General features: G+C 34.9%; 1 protein-coding gene across 2 annotated transcripts in view; it reads left to right on the top strand.

Moving 5' to 3' along the window:
* EPHA3 (EPH receptor A3) overlaps positions 1-20,808 on the top strand; it is a 375,121-nt gene that overhangs the window by 7,371 nt on the left and 346,942 nt on the right. For both annotated transcript variants that reach the window (XM_055259775.2, XM_055259774.2), the window contains exon 2: positions 12,623-12,687. In XM_055259775.2, the coding sequence (XP_055115750.1) occupies positions 12,623-12,687 (65 nt within the window). The remainder of the gene's footprint in view (positions 1-12,622; positions 12,688-20,808) is intronic.

Below are 20,808 nucleotides of genomic sequence, written 5' to 3'. Positions count from 1 at the left end.
TCTCTTTTCCATCCATTTTCATGGGTTCACCAGGTGACAGCCAGGGGAAGGAGCTATTCTGCAAGGTTCGCCGCAGGATTGAGAAAGCATCTCTTACTGGGCTCGCTTGGTTGAGACTCACAGGAGTTGCCTCATACGCCCTGTTGTCCAGCTTGCTGATTTCTAACCCTATACCTTTATTATTTCTTCATCTTTTGGACATTCAACTCTTTTGGTGTCGCTAGACTAAAATGAAGAATCTCTTTCATTTATTTTTTTAGAAAAATTTTCTTTAAAACTACCTGCTAGTGCCACCTGTTAGGCCCCTAGTAATTGCTGAGGGGATGTCAGTAAACTTTTCCCCTGTGCATATTCACAAGTTGTCTGTGTTCTCCCAAAGACCGTATTTGACTGACACCGTTTTATTAAAACAGGATTTTTCCTCTTCCAATATTGGGAGTAAACATGGAATGGGCCAGAGAGGGTTTTTGGGAGCTGTGCTATCGAGATAGCTTGGTGGTTGGATGATCCTGATGTTTCTGTGGCTGTGTTAGAACTTCAGTGTTTTTCATAAAAGATGGTTTTGTTAAATCCTGTAGACTTCAAGACTAATATATCCTCAGTGCCATGTTCAACATTGAGAAAATAATTGCTCAGTGTTCTGCTGGCAAACAGATTTTTCCCTTACATTATCATTCATGACTTACTGAACCTCATTTAATCATTAAAGCAGCCCTCAAATAGGTAACATGACATTTCCCATTGTTACAACTGAGGAAACTGAGAAAATGGATCATAATAAAGTAGTAACTAAGCCAAGCCCTCTCTCATCTTTGTCTTTTGATTTTAACCTTGTATGTTTTCTCCTAGACCCAAATGCCTATGAACTAGGGAGGCATCATTGTCAGGAAAAGCACTAGCTTCTCAACCTTAATCCCAGCGACTGTACTAATTTGTCTTCTGACTTTGCAAGGATAATTTAGAAACATTCAGAAATTTGTAGTGAAAAATTGAAGAAAACCATATAAATGAGGGTACTTTGGAACTGTAAAGTAGTTACACTCATAAGTTATGATTATCTGTGTGTGGGGGGGGACCCACTAAGAAACTAAGTTAAGGGAGTTTCATGTGGACAGAAGCGTAGATGAAAATATCTGTGATGACTTTTCTTCACACGTTCTTACCTCTGTGTTCCTTTCCTGACACTCAAACACTTCTTTCCTCACCCTGGGAAGAAGATTTTGTCAGGAGTTCCATACATACAGATAGTGAGGAAATTGTCAATACAACCAGAGTGTGATTATTTAGGGTTATGTGTAATAAAAATGAAGTGTGAATTAACAATTGGAATTGTCTTAAAGGTCAATAATAGGGGAAAATAGAACATGGTCTAAAAAGTAGACGTTAGTCTCTGTGGAAATTTCCCTCCATTTAAAACAAAATCTTTAAATTACTTAAGATGAGAAAATAAATTTTAGTGATTTAGCTCTTCTTTCATAAAAGCACTTGTATTCTATTTAACTGCAGCCATTGAGAAAAGGTAGCTAAAACAGGCTTTTGAAAGATAGCAAATTAAGTTGGGGGCAATTACATTTTTGATGTGGGTATTTCAGCACATATGTTTTGCATTAATTGCTGCAATAAATTCTGTTAACCTGGCAAAGAGCAAAAATAGCATATTGATGACACCAGGCTTCCAAAGTACAAAGTAGCTTTTAGTATCTTGCTTTCTTCACTGTAACATTAAAAAAAAAAAAAAAAAACTAATGTGTTAGCTAACTAAAGAGTTAGCAAATCTTTCAAGCTATTGGCACATTTTCCCTGAACAAAAGTGAAGAATTAGCAACAAACTTTTTCCCCCTTACTTCCAGAGAATTCATGTCAATTACTCATTTTCCTATTATTTGATTTTTTTATATTCATATTTGTTACTCATTTTCCTATTATTTGATATTTTATATTTATATTTGGGTTTTCAGAACTCTCTCAAATCAAGGCAAATGTAAACTGACTTTAAAGACTCCAAACTGAGCTGTCTTCCCTGTTAAGGCAAACATCTTGACTGATTACATAGCAGGGCCTCAAAAGGGACTTAAGCAAATAGAGAATTGTGGGTTAATTTTATTACTGAGAAGTTTAGTTGGTCAATATCAAAATTGTTTCTTCTTGATTTTTAATACACTCATTTTGAGAAGGTTAATGTATGTTTTTTCAATTAATAGTTAAGAAAAATAGATGAATAAGCTCTACAGGTCCAGTAAGTGTAAACTGCCTCATGTAAGGCTTTAAAATTTTACTTTTTGCCTGTGATAAAGTTGGTTGATTTCCAATCAACAGGAAATTGTAACATTTCCTATCTACCTCAGATTCACTAAGGGAAAGACAGAGCAGCTTGTTAGTAGTTAACATATATTTATTTCCTGATTTTCAAACCCAATTTAGCAATTAATAAAACTGTACAGCTTTTAAAGGTATATATTCTTTCATTGTATCTGATGGCAGTCTTCACACCGAGGGAAAGTCTGGGAAGCTAATTTGCAATGTCTTCCATGTGGATTATCTAACTAATCCTCTGGGTAAGCAAAACACCACTCACAGGAGAAGTCTATTTGCAGCACCGTGTGGTGTGTTATATCACAACAGTATTGTCCTCTTACAAAACTGAGCTATTCCCAAACTGTAAGCAAAATTCTATGAATAAATATACACCTTTTGACCTCACTATGGCATAAAATTTTATTTTATTTTTTGAATTACAAACAGGTGGTGTTAAAAAAACAAAAACAACCATTGATTTATTTGTCACTATCTAATCTTGTTCATTTTCCCCAATTGTCCTCTAATTATCTATAATATTCAAAGGTGGCAAAAAGGCTAGAGTTATATAAAAATTGAGACTTTTTCCCCCTCGAATAAGTCACAGCTGATCATGGTAGATTTTGCTTTTTTACAGAATAAAAGAACTGACAGCATCATAGAAAACTAGAACTAGAATTAAGTTAGATTGTTACTCTTTTATGAAATCTATAAACATCACCAAATCTAGTAGCTGCCAAATATTGGAAATATTTTCAAAGATGCAGTATAAAAGGAAATCGTATTTTTCTCTTGGTTTACTTTTACTATCTGGTTTACTATAGATAAGCTAATACTCATTTACATTAGATAACTCAAAAAGATAAACTTAGATATTTTATTATAATGTTCTTGACACTTCTCATCTAAATTATGATTTGATTGTCCTTGTTCTCTGAAAAAGAAATTTCCACATGTAATTATATGTATTTCATCTGGCTAAACTAGTTAATCTATGCTTAACAATGGTGTTTTTCTTCTATATTTTCAGATACAAGTGATTTTCTTTGACATTTGTACCTTGCATAAGGAAAATTTTTCTTATCTTTGAAAGTGACGTTCCAAATCATACTAAATGTTTTAATATTCCAACAAAAAATATAAAATGAGAGGAAGAAAACCAAAAAGATATAAAATTAGTAATATTCCTTTAAATTTTTGTTTCCAAAGGTGATCCTTTGGAAATTAACCAAGCATATTTTGTTTTATGTTTGGCCAGGTTTGTAGTAGGTTTACTACCCTAACCCTATTAGTGAAAACTTTGGAACTCTAAATGTAACGACAAAGGCACAACTTTAAGAATCATTACAATGAGTCAAGAAAAAGATTGATATATAACTAATTGCCTATTACATAATAATAACTCATATTTCATATTATTATAATTTATTGTTTATTTACCAAACAGTGCTTACCTGAGGATTAGTTACCCACTGGAGTTTGCAAAAAAATATATGCTAGGGACTGGAATGCTCTGTGCTCTTGAAGATGTCAAATTCAATGGTATAAATAAATCTAAAATAAATACTTTTATAAAAATGGTTATAATATAGATATGAAAATTATGAAAAATACGATATGAATCTTTAGTGGAGGGTGAAATTTAAGTCCCAGAACAGAGTCCCTAAGAGACAGGGAGAATTTTTTTAAGGTAAAAGATAGTAATAAATTCATAAAAACAAGGACTAGGAGATTAAATGATTTGCTTAAGTTCATGTGGTGGGGATAATTTTAACCCAGATTTATTTTTAACTGCATGTAACTTTAAAAATAATTTAAATGATTATATAACAAAGACACACTTTTAAGCATGTCCAAAATAACTAAATATTCAGAAATAGTTCTTCTTATTAAGCACATACCTAAACTAATGTAAATTCTGTGTGAGTGCATGTGAATATATTGGAAACACATGTGACTGAATACCAAAATAGAACCATCGCCAAATAAAAACTTCTGTAGGTGCTATTGCTATTATGACTACACTACCCAAAAATATCTCATTGGTCTTTATTTGCATTTTGCCATCCCTTTCATCAATAAATTAAAAGTTTTCTGAGTCCAGTGCAGAGTTTGATGCTTTCCATTGACACCATGCTCCTAAGATGCAAAGGAAAAGACTAGTGTTTTGAAATAAACTGCTAAGAACGTGGTACCATATTTGATCCTTTGTGGACCATTATAAAGACCCAAAAACAAATCTTGAAGAGTTTGTTCATGTGTGTGTGCCTGTGTTTGTAGATGTCCGTCAAATTTGTATTGTCATGATCAAAATAAATGATACACCTGAGATTTTAGACAATCCAGATATTCTGCAGAATATGATGAAGTCAAACCTTTATTCTGATTTTAATTTTCCAGAAATTTGTTTAATAAGGAAACCGATTTCTTCTACAGTGGGGTTCTTTCAAAACAATTATGTGTGTATGTATGTGCACGTGTGTGTTTGGGGATGCCAAAATGTCCAGAGGATGTTTTTAAATTTAAACTTACTTTTGTTTCATCACTACATTCTTTGTTTCCTATGCTAGAATTTTGAATCTTTATATCCAACGGACTTCTAGAAACAATTTATTTCTAAAGGAAATACTATATGAGTTATTCTGTAGGCCAATTTTCTTCTTCTCTTCTATTTTCACAGCCAACAGTCAAACTCTGGCTGAACAGATAGCCTGTACTATCTGGATGTCAATATTCTACATTTTATGATAATATGATTTTTTAAATACCCAGATAGACTGATTTTATGGGGTGAAGGCAAAATGCATATGCTGTAGTTTAAACCATTTCCCTTAATGACTATTTGTATTTCATAATTGAGTAATATGTTTTCATTTTTCACTTTTTAATCTTTCAAAAAGGTCTCTGAATTGGATGTAAACAAGTCATTCTATTACTTCTGGAACACTTTAAAAAGCAAAACTGTGAAAAATAAAATGCTGTTTACATAATAATGTCCTGGTTTTAGAAACTTACATTTTGGGAGACACATTTTACTTGTCTGAATGATTCATAATATCAGTTAACAATGGAGAGAAACAAAGAGCTGTTATTTAAGTCAGGCTGTTAGTGTACTAAAAATTCACTGGCAGTAGAGCGTCACAACTCATTTATGTGAAAGGATTATTGTGTTATAAGAACACATTTTCTACTGATATCTTGATACCTTGATTCCATAATAGTTTCAATATTAGTATTCAATATTCCATAATAGTTTCAATATTAGTATGACCTTTATATTTCTCTGATTAAAAGAGAAAAAAAGGAAATTTTAACACTTTATAAACAGCATAGGATTGACATTTACTAAAGTGTCCGAGTTTCTACTAGAATTCTGTTCTATATTGTTTCCTGAATCCCTCTAGTTATAAAAACACAGACTCATCTTAACTGTGAGACTCTGTTTGATTCCAAGGAGTTCTCCCACTGTTGGCAAAGATTGAGATGAGACAGCTAATTACAATTTCTTCTATCACTAAAATCTTTATAGAAGTAAATCCAAAATTATTGCCCAGGAGAAAAAGCTAATGAGAAAGAATAAGTTAAGTTCAGAAATCTTCTTATATCACATAAATAGGCTGTTAAAATGCCACCTGACCAAAGGTTTTTCATAACAATGTTTAACATGGCAGCATTTAAAAAATTATTACATCGGCGTGGTGCTGTGGCTCACACCTGTAATCCCAGCACTTTGGGAGGCCGAGGCGGGCGGATCGTGAGGTCAGGAGATCGAGACCATCCTGACTAACGCAGTGAAACCCCGTCTCTACTAAAAATACAAAAATAAAATTAGCCGGGCATGGTGGCGGGTGCCTGTAGTCCCAGCTACTCGGGAGGCTGAGGCAGGAGAATGGCGTGAACCTGGGAGGCAGAGCTGGCAGTGAGTGGAGATCGTGCCACTGCACTCTAGCCTGGGTGACAGAGCGAGACTCCGTCTCAAAAAATAATAATAATAAAAAAATTATTACATCATAATTTTAGCTGTTCATTTGATAAAAATTGCATGAATTAACATTTCTGTGATACAAAATGCTGCTAAATTTAGCACAGTTTACAGGAACTTTTATCTGCACACAATTGATGCATAATACTTGACTTCGTTTATAGGACAACATTTTTATAATTTTTTATCTGTGAAATAAAATACTAATTAGATCTATTAAAAATACTTTGGCTGGGCGCGGTGGCTCATGCCTGTAATCCCAGCACTTTGGGAGGCCAAGGCATGCGAATCATGAGGTCAAGAGATCGAGACAATCCTGGCCAACATAGTGAAACCCCGTCTCTACTAAAAGTACAAAAATTAGCTGGGTGTGGTGGCACACGCCTGTAGTCCCAGTTACTCGGGAGGCTGAGGCAGGAGAATCGCTTGAATCCAGGAGGCAGAGGTTGCAGTGAGCCAAGTTTGTGCCACCGCACTCTAGCCTGGCAACACAGGGAGACCCCGTCTCAAAAAAAAAAAAAAATAATAATAATAATAATAATAATTATTATTATTATTATTATTATGCTTGAGTAGAAAGAAAATAAATACAAACAGGAAGTCCACAGGACAATTAAATTAAGAATATACAAGCACAGTAGATAAAAGTTATGTTGCAACACATAAGTACATCAAAAAAACTATCTTCTCTAAACTTCTCAATATCATACCCTGGTGCATACAGTAAAACAGAAAAGCTGAGCTTTGGTGAATTCCTATCAGAAAATATAGGTCGATTTCTTAATTCTGTATTATGTTTGACCAGAGAACTACACAGAGAATGATAACACTGAGAACAAAATTTATTTCTTTCTGTATCATTTTCTTCAATTTGTGACATTTAAATATATTCAGAAGCAGATTGAAGAGCTCTGTGTAGTCCTGTAACCTAGAGCAAAGTTAGTCTGCTTATTATAACAGAAAGTGATGAAAATGATAAAGATAAGTATTTGTGAAATGCGGCTGGGACAATTACAGTGATGTTGTGCATAGAAAGAAACTGTCATTACTCTTTAGTGAAAACAAGATGTAATCAAAGGATGGGCTTATTTGGTTTTATAGTTATTTGTACTTGGCTATAAAAGTCCCTTATAACTGAAGGTTTTACAAGAAAACATGTGCATTATTATATGAGTTTGAAATTCTTTAGCCATTAAAGCCTACTGTTCACCTTGAAATGATTGTTTAATAATTATTTATAACTCAGTTTCAAAAAAGGCAACTATAGCATTACCACAAAGCCTATGGGTGTATTATTAGGTAATTGGAAAGATCTGCTTCAGTAAAAAAAACTGTGGCATTTAATTTTAAAAACCTTTTAGAACTGTCTGCATGTTTGTAGCACTTAAAAATCTTTCCAGGTTTGAATATTAGTTTCACTCTCCGTCTTTGTAAGTGGACAAGTAGCCACTATGAATCAGAATTTAGAAATGTCCTTTAAAAATCTTTATGTGTTAATAATTCTCTAAAAATCAAAACTCCAGAAACTTGCACATTTTTAATCTGCGCTCACTAACTGGGAACATTTGTTTCAAGCCCTTATTTTAGTAACTGAGAACTTGAAAAAAAAATCTTAGTTTGTTCCTTTTACTAAGAAGAAAAAACGATGTAAATTATTTGAATAGGCAATTATTTGTGACACTACCAATACTAATAAGCAATTTTACTAGGAGTGGACTTTTGATTGAGTCTCTCCATTGTGATAGAGGATAGGAAAGGAAGAGAGAGGATGACTCTGGGAATCTCAATCCCACAATCCAACAGAGGGGGAAATGTAACAGTAGAAATCAGTGGCAGAAATGACATCCAGGTTTCCTCCTTTCCATAAGTACTTATTACCAATTTGAGCCAATTTGCTCTATACTTTGTTCCTTTTTTTGTTTGTTTGCTTTGTTTTGTTTTGTTTGTTTCTGAGACGGAGTCTTGCTCTGTTTCCCAGGCTGCATTGCTGTGGCACAATCTTGGCTCACCGCAACCTCCGCCTCCAGGTTCAAGCGATTCTCCCGCCTCAGCCTCCCGAGTAGCTGGGATTACAGGCGTGTGCCGCCACGCCGGCTAATTTTTGTATTTTTAGTAGAGATGAGTTTTCGCCATGTTGGCCAGGCTGGTCTTGAACTCCTGACCTCCGGTGATCCACCCGCCTCGGCCTCCCAAAATGCTGGGATTACAGGCATGAGCCACTGCGCCCGCAACTATACTTTGTTCTTACTCCTTTACTCCATTCTACACCTCCTTATTTGGACCACCATTCCTTCTTTCCAGATCTCAGTAACTTAGTGCCCATGTGAAAGCCAAATCAAGTCCAAGTAAGGATTGCCTTACCCTTCTTATGAATATAAGCCCCTTCTAGTCATACATCACTATTTAAAAGCAATTAGAGGCAGTAAAACATGTGAAAGGAAAACCAAGAACCATATCCGTCTACACTTAAGACGGTGATTTCCAAATTCATTTTTGCCCAGAAAAACTCCACTTATTTATTTACCAACTTAAATAGAATCATGACATTTAAAAACATTTACAATTTAAATCACTTTCATTAAAAAAGTTAATATATTCCACATAGTTTTTTGAATATAAGATATTCTAAAATTAACAAAACAATGTGTTTTCTGTTACACACCAAACATATTTGGCAATCACATCATTAGAATATGAAATCTGGGAAGGCGTAACTTACAGCTTTGATAAATAACTGGCATGAGATAGCCATTAAGGAATGAAGTCATACATATGTTCCTATCCAGCCTTAAGAAAGTTTTCTTTTTGTCAGATTTTATCATTGTGAACTCGCATTGTCCAGCAATTGAAATAAACTATCCAATTACTAGTGCAATTAAAACTCAGTCCACAGTATTATATTTGTACGTCACAACTCATCAGCCTATCCTGTCTGTCCTAGCGTTTGAAAGGAAATGATCAGGTCTACATATGTTTAGAGGGGGGACAGCATTATAGAAACCAAAGTTCTTGCCTGTATCTGTGTGAGGTTTAAGATATGTATTGCAATGTTACATTGAGTCAATGTATGCAGAGAAATCGCTCACAGATTTACTTGGAAATCCCATTCATTTTCTTTTCTTATGTGAATTATGCTATATACTCAAACAGTTCTACAATGGATCACAGGAGATTTGAGGTTTGTATCCTGGGAGTCCCAATTAAGTAACCATTCACTTTAAAGTATTTAGAATTCTTAGACGGTGTTATTTTTATTTGAGTATAAACAAAGGGCACTTTATAAATCCAAAGTATGTGCTTTTAAAATGTGTTTTGAAGTTAACTATTCTACTCTACTAGATCATGTATTTAGGTCATGTAATTGAATTATAAATATAATTCAGAAGCCAAAATGGAGCTGTTGTTAAATAATATTAATGTATTAAATTTACAAGAAGTAAGTCTGTACAGCATGTTATAAACTCGTGGTGGTTTTAAAGATATTTATGGTATTTGAACATAACGGCAACATCGCAAGATGCTCAGGGTAGATATAATTGATAGACAGTAGAATCAGAGTCAGAAGTAATGCTGCTAATTGTGTTTTTCTCATTTATGCTAAATGGAGTGCACTAAAAATCTAATTTCTGAGTAAATGCAATTAATTTAATTAACCTTCTACACTTACTTTGACTGTAGGGTCTAACTGATTTTGGTTTATTTACATTTAATTAATCTTCTACACTTACTTTAATTGACTGTATGGTCTAACTGATTTTGGCTTATTTGTTCTCCTTTGAGTAGAAACCAAATGCTGATGTGGTTAGTCCAGTTCTTTTCCATTGTTTTTATTATCAGAAGAATCTTAAGGATATAGTAGTTCATTAGTTGACAGCCTACATTCCAATAAGTAATTTATGAAATGGAGCCTATGTAATAATCATATCTTCTTCTTCTCACTCTGGTTACTAATACTGAGATTAAACTAGTGATTGATCTTAGCATGTGGAGTAACATATAACTATCATTTAGTAACGTGCAATTATTACCTGAACACAATGATACATTAAGCCGTTTAAACCCCTAAGGACATTGCAAATATAATCTAATAATTTACGTATACTGGCAAGCTGATTTCTACTATGCAAATCCCATATAAAGCTCAGAGAAATTAAATGATTGGTATGACACAACTAACAATTGAACTAAGTATATCTTTTATCGGAATGACTGTTGGTAATATCCTTCAATTTAAAGGTGAGGAAGTATTTTCATATTTTCAAAAATTTTCTAACACTGATCTGAAATATAATCTATAACATTGATTAATTGGTTGAGGTTTTTAAATCATTTTTCAGAGATAATTGCAATATAATTAAGCATATTGTTAATTTCCAAACTGATATCCTGGGAAATAATTCAATTATGGAAATTGTTCTATGTAATCCATGCAGCGGCTATCTATCTTCTGTTTTAATCTAAATACAATTACTTCTCATTAGGATTATTTATTGGGAAAAAATTCTTTAATCATTAAAGAATTATAATGTAAAAGGTAAAGTTTATGTTTGTCTTTCACTAGCAAAACTTAAAGAATCTAACTTTGAGAATTGTATTTCTTTTAAATTGTAATGATCAAGAGCCTGACTTTTACCCACCTAATGTATTTATCAACTAACGAGGTAATCAAAATTTTAGTACTGCTTGAAAATTTAGAAACCTAATGTCTATCAAATATGTAATTTATTTTTCTTAACATTTTATAAGATTAATATTTTCTTCATAAAAAAGTTGAGATTATTTTTTAAAGTCTATCAAATACATAATTTATTTTTCTTAACATTTTATAAGATTAATGTTTGCTTTGCAAAAAAAATACTTGAGATGATTTTTAAAAGGATGGTGCTTTTCATGTATCAGGAAACACTTTATAAACAACATGAGAACATGTGCAGTGTATGTATTTACATTATGTTTTGGTTTGTGTATATAAGTAACCCCTGAAAATGATTCCCTTCTATTATAGTTATTGATTTTCATGGTCTGGTTCATGTTAATAATGCATGCTTAGTTTATGTAGCCTTCCTTCACATCCTCCATTAGTCAATCATGGGATTGTTTTCTTTTTTTCTTTTTTTTTTTTTTTGAGACGGAATCTCGCTGTGTCGCCCAGGCTGGAGTGCAGTGGCGCAATCTCGGCTCACTGCAAGCTCCGCCTCCCGGGTTCACGCCATTCTCCCGCCTCAGCCTCTCCGAGTAGCTGGGACTACAGGCGCCGCCATCACGCCCGGCTAATTTTTTGTGTTTTTAGTAGAGATGGGGTTTCACCGTGGTCTCAATCTCCTGACCTCGTGATCCGCCCGCCTCGGCCTCCCAAAGTGCTGGGATTACAAGCGTGAGCCACTGCGCCCGGCGGGATTGTTTTCTAATTTAGAAGAAAGATGAGGTAAAACCATAGTTTCCATTATTTAATAGGTCAGATAGACAATCAAAGTGAACCTTTTGTTATTAATTGTATTTGAAGTGCTGTTTTATATTTTATTTTCTAACCTATTACAAATGAATATTCAGTATGGAAAATAAAAAATGTTCCATCTTCTTTTAATAATATATTAAAAATGCAACCATATGCATGTTATACTTTACTTTTTGTGTACAAATATCGATTAAAAGTCATTAGAACTAGCACAAAATTCTGAGTAAAACCACTAAAGCCTTTGAGTAAAAATAACCACTTTAAATAAGTAAAGCTTTACACAGGTGTTATTATAAAACATAGTTTTACTTTGATTTCTCCTCAAATTGGTAGTTAAGCTTTTTGTGTGTTACATATAAGTAAATAATGAATACATTTTAAAAAAATACACATTGCAGAATAATATGTTTAGTATTAGCCGGGGATAATATGAAGGTGTCATATTAGATATAAATAAACAGATATATTGATTCACTCTGGCAACATATTTAAGAAATGAATTAATTGTGGAATCATATGTAAATGTATCAAATTTAATATTTTTGAAGTTATTTTGATATGCTAGCATTAATGTTGTTTTCTATTTTGCATTTTTATTATTTCCTCTTTAAACCCGTCATTATTATGTCAGAAATTGTCAGTATATTTAACATTAACCTATCCTTGTAAACAAATGCAAACAGTTTAAAAGGACACAGAAACTTTTGATCTCTTAACTTCCCGTGTATTTTTTGTAATTTCTTTCTTTTTATACTAATTATAGACTTATAATGAGAAGGAAGAGTTATGATTTTTGAGCAACATCAACAACAGACAATGTGAACTCAACAGAAGCAAATAGAAATAATTCACTGTTACTAACTGTGTTTGTGTATTATGTTTTATTTTAGTCAATCTACTGGATTCAAAGACAATTCAAGGGGAGCTGGGTTGGATCTCTTATCCATCACATGGGGTGAGTTCAATAAACTATCAAAAGGAAACATTTTCTCCATTACCTGTCTTAGGGAGCAGATGAATTTATTGTATTCTCTAAAGAGAACTATTGTACTTCTGGTGACAAATTATACTTACAGGAGTATTCAATATATGGAGTGGCACAGCTTGACATTTGTGTCCAATGGAGCTGCTGAGAATTTTGAAGATTTTTTTTTCCTTAATTTATCAATTGCTTGAATGGACTGATTCAATAGTTTAATTATCATTGGCATCATGTCAATGATCTAAGAGTGACTTTTTTTCATGTGATCAGAATAGGTGAATTAATTAGACTGCCTAAATTTCAGGTAATGTAGAAAGTGTGTATTTGGAGATGGTAATCTCCAAAGTCATAGCCTTAAAATCAACCTCGGTAACTGCTCTTCCAAGTAGTTACAATCTATTGGTCAACAGTATAAACCTATGTTGTCTTAATTTACTTGTTTAAAATGTCTACAATTTGCCTAGATCAGCTTAAAAATGGGAATATTACTTAGAAAAAATCTGCTGCTTCCTTTAAGTTTTAAACTTTTTACATAGCTTTGGTATTTTATCAATCCAGATACAAATTACAGAGTGTGTAGCATTTTGGTGTTTGGAATGACTATAATGAGCCTTTTCTGGGAGAACATTTTTCTTTTATTTTTTCTGAAAAATGGCGGGGCGGGGGGTTACATTTCTCAAACTCGTTTCCCTACACAATTGTGTAATAAATTCCTGAGCATACCTTTTTGTTTCTAAGTATAGTTTGTGAAATATGTGAAGTGCTATTTTGAAATATTTGTCATAGGAATAAATTTGTGTATTCCTGTCCTTCTATGATAGTCGTCTTTTCAAGAGATTGTAATTACTTCCACTTCGTATTGGCGTTCAGTCTTTAGATTTTTGTGCCTAAATATACACATTTTTATGATAGCACCAGCTTCTTCACCAGCGGATGTTTTCCATCAGAGATACTTCATCTATCTGTCATCTTTGTATCTGCTTCTCTTCCTGACACACCTTGACTTTGACAATATGCCAAAACCTAAAATCAAGCCTTCATTAGTTACTTTAGAGGAGAGAGTATGAAGTAAGCCAGGATTTGGTTTTCCCAGAGGTGTAAAAGGAATCAAATGATTAGGATAAAAGCACAGCCTAGGTTGTCATAAAGAGTGAATTGAAACTCAAGATTGAGCTGGAAAACTCATTTGAAACTAATCATCTAAAAGTCAAACTCACCTTAATTTGATTTTAGAAATTTAAATTTTTCATGACTCCTTCAGATAATATACCAGAGAACCTGCTGCTTCAGGATATAAGAAAAACAAAAACTATAGTAACATTTAGTTACTATATATTAGTATATAGTATACTATATACCATACATACACACACTATATACTATATATACTACATACTAAATAATATAGTATATATATTACTATATTAGTATCTATAACTAATAGATACATACATGTTTATTTTTTAAAACAAGAAATCATCTTATATTTCACAGCAACAGTCTGGCTTATGTTTTCCTTTAAAGGAAGTATAATGGTAACACATTTTTATATATTGAGAATTGGGGGAAATGAATTCTCCCATTGTTATTCTCATAGATAATGTGATGGGATAGAGTTGGCACTTCTACTTCCACAGCTATGTTGGAGGTAGACAGTGAGGTGTTCTTAGCACCTTGCTGGGTGAAGTGTGGCACAGGGACAAACCAGCAACATCGACATGTGGGAGATTATTAGAAATGCAGGCTACCAGACCCTGCTCCAGACATTGTGAATCAGAACCTGTATCCCAATAGGTGACTCTTTAGCACATTAAATTTGAGAATCACTCCTCTGGATAAATTACCTCTTCACATTTCCCATCTCTGGCCCAATATGCTATCTCTTTGTTGCCTAGAAATCTCTTATAGCTTCCACAGTCAAAAGTTTTCAGTTTCTTCTTTGGTTTACTGTTGCCTCAGAGAGCCCCACTCGGACCCATTAGCTCCTCTTCATTGCTGTCCTCTGTTAATCTTGCAACTGTGATTTTCCTATTTCTGATGCATAAAATAGCCTAAAACAGTTGGTCATTCTCTTCAAGCTTATCATTATTATTTGCAGGGAGAAAAGAGAAACTCCCCAATAGTTCATTAAACTTAGAATACCTAAGAACTCCAAAGCTAAAAAAAAGAATAAAATCAAATGATGTGAATTATTGTTCTGTGGTGATATGTAGTGTATATTTCCTTTAAATTTCCCACACACTATGTTAACTGTAATATACATAAGGAAATATATAGTGCAGATTTAGAAAACATTAGGTAAATAGTTTTTTATTTTTATTTTTGAGAAACTGACCAAATTACTGGGTGAAAATAATGTATGGTAAGTTTAGGTTTTGGATTTAATAGCCTGGCATATACAAATATTTGTGCCTCTAGATTTAATTATTGTTATTGCTCTCATTTTTAATATGACAAGGATAGATTAGTTTTGTGGTTGTATTGTTTTTAAAGGAAATAGATACTTACAACAGTTGTGATATCCTTGCTGAAACGTTTTTCATAAAAAAAGACAAGTAATAGCTGGAAATGGCTTTGAGTTTGTTATTTTTCAAATTAATTAACTCTAATAACTGGCCGTACATCTGACTAGAGGATAACTAAAATATGACTGTAAACTTTAGGGGAAAAAGATCATAACAACAATATTATGCCATATTAAATCACTGCAAATTCTCACTCTTGATTTAGGGTAGCGGTTCTTAACAGGTTGAGCGAGTAAGGGAAGAGGGAATTTTTATTTTGCCTCGGGGGGATATTTGGCAATGTTTGAAGACTTTTGTAACAACTGGGGAAAGCAGGCACTTTTACATTTTTTAGTAGGGGAGACCAGGCGTACTGCTAAATATCTTCCAATGAATATGGCAGCCCCTAAAAAGAAGAATGACCTGGTCTAAAATGACAGGGCCTAAATTGAGAAACTCTTACTTAGGGGATTAATAATAGCATTCCATCAGGAACTGTCCATAACTAAGGAGATTTGGGAGACTGCCAGCTCCTTCTCTAACTTCCAATCATATTCTCATCAGAAGCTCTAAATTCCAAATCTGTTGAAATATAAATTTTAAAAAATAAATAAGTGATTCATTTCAAACTTGAATCTTTCATGGAATGCTTGTATCATCTGAGCTATAAAAAATTAACATATTTGGAGAAAAATGGCAAAGAGTAGTTCATTCCTGCAGATAATTTCTTTTCTATTTCTATTCTTCCTTTTCCTCCAAAGATGTATTCATACATGAAACTTTAAAATTCGCCTAGGTAATTTTCTTGGGAGTAGTATTTCTATCTCCATTTTTTTTTTTTTTTTTGAGATGGAGTCTCCCTCTGTCACCCAGGCTGGAGTGCAGTGGCGCGATCTCAGCTCTCTGCAAGTTCCGCCTCCCGGGTTCACGCCATTCCCCTGCCTCAGCCTCCCGAGTAGCTGGGACTACAGGCGCCCGCCACCACACCCGGCTAATTATTTGTATTTTTTAGTAGAGACGGGGTTTCACCATGTTAGCCAGGATGGTCTGGATCTCCTGACCTCGTGATCCTCCCGCCTCGGCCTCCCAAAGTGCTGGGATTACAGGCGTGAGCCACCGCGCCCGGCCCCTGTCTCCATTTTTAAATGGTGCTTCATATCTTAGAGAAAACCTTGTAGGGAAATATGATACTGCATATATTATTAGGCCTTGGACTAATTCTCCAAGTAAATATCTGGGAGTAAATTTAATGAAACTTGAATTTTCTCTAAATGAAGGTCATGAAAATAATACTCAAATTTGTAAACTGAAATTATTTGTGGAGGTCGTGAATAGCAATTCATTTTTCAATGAAAGAGTTTTATTTGACACTCTGGCATTATATTTGGTGCCTTTAGCAAAGCAGACAGAAGCAGTTATCTTCTCTGGCCCTATAAACTATGAATTATAATATGATATTTGAATCCAGGGCTTAATTTTATTCAGAAATTTGGGTAAATAATTCAATAGTTCTAATATTAATATTTGATTTTGAGAACAATCAACACATATCAAAGCTTCTATATATTGTTAGGTTATTGTTTTTTCTAAAAACAGCCTTTTGCTTACACATGACTTAAATTGATTGTACTTAAATTGATTGATTTGATTGACTGATTGATAGTGTCAATCTACCACGTAAACTTTCTTAGACTACATATCATTACATAAATTCATTGGAGGAGAGATCCAAGGAAGGTTGAGCTACACAGTTTTCACTTAGTATAGTATTGATATTCTGATTAACTAGTACAAAGAAATCATGAGCTATGACTCACTTAATTAAAGAAACTCCAATAAGAAGAGAGTGAGGACTGGCAGGGTTCAGGGAGTGTAGAAAAAGCACTGTCTGAAATGAGTAATATATATTTGTGGAAAACAGAAAGAGGTATCGGAATTAGTAATTGTGGAATTAAGGTTTCTTTAGATATTTATTGGTGTCTTAGCAGTGAATATGCACCTAAAGGAAAACACTCTTTTGGCAAATAGAGAGCTTGTTGATTGCCCACCCAATATCTGTTCGCTGGATTCTCCTTGCTGATGAAAGAAACATCGATACTGTTCAAGTTTGCACCCTCCCAGGTGTTCCTGGAAAATGACCCGTCTGCGACTCCATGGGTTGAATGTTGATTCATCTGAGAACTAATGATGACCATGATAGTTATTTTGGCAGGGATTGGTTGAAGCAAGTGTAAGTAAAGCCAATGAGACTGGTGCAGAATTCCAGTGATTTCTAGGAAAGGTTTTCCTCCTGATAGAGAGATAGGGAGAGACCCAGCATTTCCTCCATTTGGGCTTGTTCTGTAAAGGCTCTGGGTCTGCAGCAGCTGCATTTCTCTCAGGTCTAGGAAGGCAGAGCCCAGTGAGCATAAGAGACACCGGCATGGAACCTTGATATCACTGAACCACTGAATTACGTGAAAGAATGCCTCTTCTTTGTTATTTAAGCCACTCTTAGTGTTTTTCATGCTTTCAAATAAAAGGCATCCTGATAGGATAGAATGCTTTATCTTTGCTCAAATATTCTAATTTCTAAATGGAGGCTATGGCTATGGCATAATTGTATATTATAGTGTTATTTATTTTCCAGATTGTCTTTTTTAGTACTTTAGTAAGATGTCAAAAATAATAGAGTAGTAAATCAGGTTAAGCACATTGGTTAGAATTGAGGCATCTGCATTTCCATTCTATCTCTACCACTTATTATATAATCAGATGTAAGCCAATTAATCAAAAAGTGACCAGGTGGCTCACACTTGTAATCCCAGCTCTTTGAGAGACCAAGGCAGGAGAATCACTTGAGACCAGGGCTTCAAGATCAGCCTGGACAAACACAGTGAGAACACCCCATCTCCAATGAATAAATAAATAAATGAATAAATAGAAATTAGCCTAGAGTGGTGGTATTCACCTGTAGTTCTAGCTACTCAGGGCTGAGGTGGGAGGATCACTGGAGCCCAAGAGTTCCAGGCTGCAGTAGGGTACAATTGAGCTGCTGCACTCTAGCCTGGATGACGGAGCCAGAATCTGTCTCTCAAAAAGAATTTTTTTAAATCTTGAAAAACATTTGTCTTCACCTCTAAAAAAAGGAATTAGAGTAATTCCTATGTCTTATCACTTTAGAGCAAATGAGATTTGAGCAAATGAAATATTTCTGTGCATCTAAGAATACAAATACAATATAATACATGTGAAAGAGCTATATAAATATCATTTCTTATTCTAAGACAAGCTTTGAGGTTCCCCCGTTTTAATTCAGACTCTTTTGCTAAATTCATTTACATGTCTCCTTAAATCTCAGTCTACACTTGAGGTCTTGAATTTGTATTTAGGAGAAGGAAAGTTGGCAGTGTTGGGTGAAGTCTCAGCAGGCACCTCTTCTCAATTCAGAGCCCAGTACATTGCCTCTGATGTCACTTCATTTTTATTGCATCTAATCTGCACAGACAAAAGCTCGCATACAATCTTGCTGCAAAAGGAATTGCGGTTTTGGACCGTGAATTTTAAATCATCATTAATAGGCTCGAAAACATCTTTATTAGTCAAAACAGGAACCGTTACAATCATCACATTTTTGCAAACGAGAAATAAGTTTGTTTATTCCTGTAGAATAAAAATCCGTGTTTCGGGATTCGACGAACTCTTGGAAAGCATTTTCTGCATCCTGCTAGTTGTGGAAGCGATTTCCCTGCAAAAGGTTCTCGGGATGCTTGAAGAAGTGGTAGTCGGTTGGCGAGACGTCAGGTGAATACGGCAAATGAGGCAAAACTTTGTAGCCCAATTTGTTCAACTTTTGAAGCATTGTTTGTGCAACGTGTCATTGGTCATTGCCGTGGGCTAGAATTGGACCCTTTCTGTTGACCAATGCCGGCTGCAGGAATTGCAGTTTTTGGTGCCTCTCATCAATTTGCTGAGCATAATCTCAGAAGTAATGGCTTCACCGGGATTCAGAAAACTGTAGTGGATCAGACCAGCAAGCAGACCACCAAATAGTGACCACGGCTTTTTTAATGTAAGTTTGGCTTTGGGAAGTGCTTTGGAGCTTCTTCTTGGTCCAACCACTGAGATGCTCGTCACCAGTTGTATAAAATCCACTTTTCGTCGCATGTTACAATCTGATCGAGAAATGGTTCATTGTTGTGTAGATTAAGAAAATGACACTTCAAAACAACATTTTTTATTTTTTACTTTCGCTCAGCTCATGAGGCACCCACTTATCAAGTTTTTTCACCTTTCCAATTTCCTTCAAATGCCAAACGACCACAGAATGGTCAACATTGAGTTCTTCGGCAACCTCTTGTGTAGTTGTAAGAGGATCAGCTTCAATGATCACTCTCAGTTGGTCCTTGTCAACTTTCTTTTTTTTTTTTTTTTAAATTATGCTTTAAGTTCTAGGGTACATGAGCACAACGTGCAGGTTTGTGACATATGTATACATGTGCCGTGTTGGAGTGCTGCACCCACTAACTCGTCATTTACATTAGGTATATCTCCTAATGCTATCCCTCCCCCCTCCCTGCATCCCACAACAGGCCCCAGTGTGTGATGTTCCCCTTCCTGTGTCAAAGTGGGAATTGTTCAATTCCCACCTATAAGTGAGAACATGCGATGTTTGATTTTTTGTCTTTGCGATAGTTTGCTGAGAATGATGGTTTCCAGCTGCATCCATGTGCCTACAAAGGACATGAACTCATCATTTTTTAATGGCTGCACAGTATTCCATGGTGTATATGTGCCACATTTTCTTAATCCAGTTTATGGTTGCTGGACAATTTGGTTGGTTCCAAGTCTTTGCTATTGTGAATAGTGCCGCAACTTTCAATGGCCGGTCACTATGCTCCTTATCTTCAAGGCCCTCGTCTCCTGTGCAAAACTTCTTGAACCGCCAGTGCACTGGACCTTCATTAGCAGTTCCTGAGCCAAATGCGTTGTTGGTGGTGTGAGTTGTCTCCACTGCTTTACAATCCATTTTCAACGTCAATAAGAAAATCGCTCGAATTTGCTTTTTGTTTAACATCATTTCCATAGTCTAAAATACATATAAAACAAACAGCAGGCCGGGCGCGGTGGCTCACGCCTGTGATCCTAGCACTTTGGGAGGCCGAGGCAGGTGGATCACGAGGTCAGGAGATCAAGACCATCCTGGCTAACACGGTGAAACCCCGTTTCTACTAAAAAATACAAAAAATTAGCCGGCTGAGGTGGCAGGCGCCTGCAGTCCCAGCTACGCGGGAGGCTGAGGCAGGAGAATGGCGTGAACCCCGGGGGACGGAGCCAGCAGTGAGTTGAGATAGCGCCACTGCACTCCAGCCTGGGCGACAGCGAGACTCCGTCTCAAAAAAAAAAAAAAAAAAAAAAAAAAAGCAAATAATAAGTCATTACCAAAAACAAAACGAGAAATGCACATTAAAATGGTGTATAACATATTTCACACTTAATTCAGAATGTATTCCAATATCAAATGGCAAATTTCAACAATGCAAACACTGCAATTACTTTTGCACCAACTTAATTATTGAGGCAGTTTAAACACAGTAATTTGGTATGCAGT

The sequence above is a fragment of the Symphalangus syndactylus genome, chromosome 21 (assembly GCF_028878055.3).
Source record: "Symphalangus syndactylus isolate Jambi chromosome 21, NHGRI_mSymSyn1-v2.1_pri, whole genome shotgun sequence".
NCBI lineage: Eukaryota > Metazoa > Chordata > Mammalia > Primates > Hylobatidae > Symphalangus > Symphalangus syndactylus.
The sequence above is the reverse complement of the archived record's forward strand: the minus strand, read 5'-3'. Positions and strand labels throughout refer to the sequence as shown.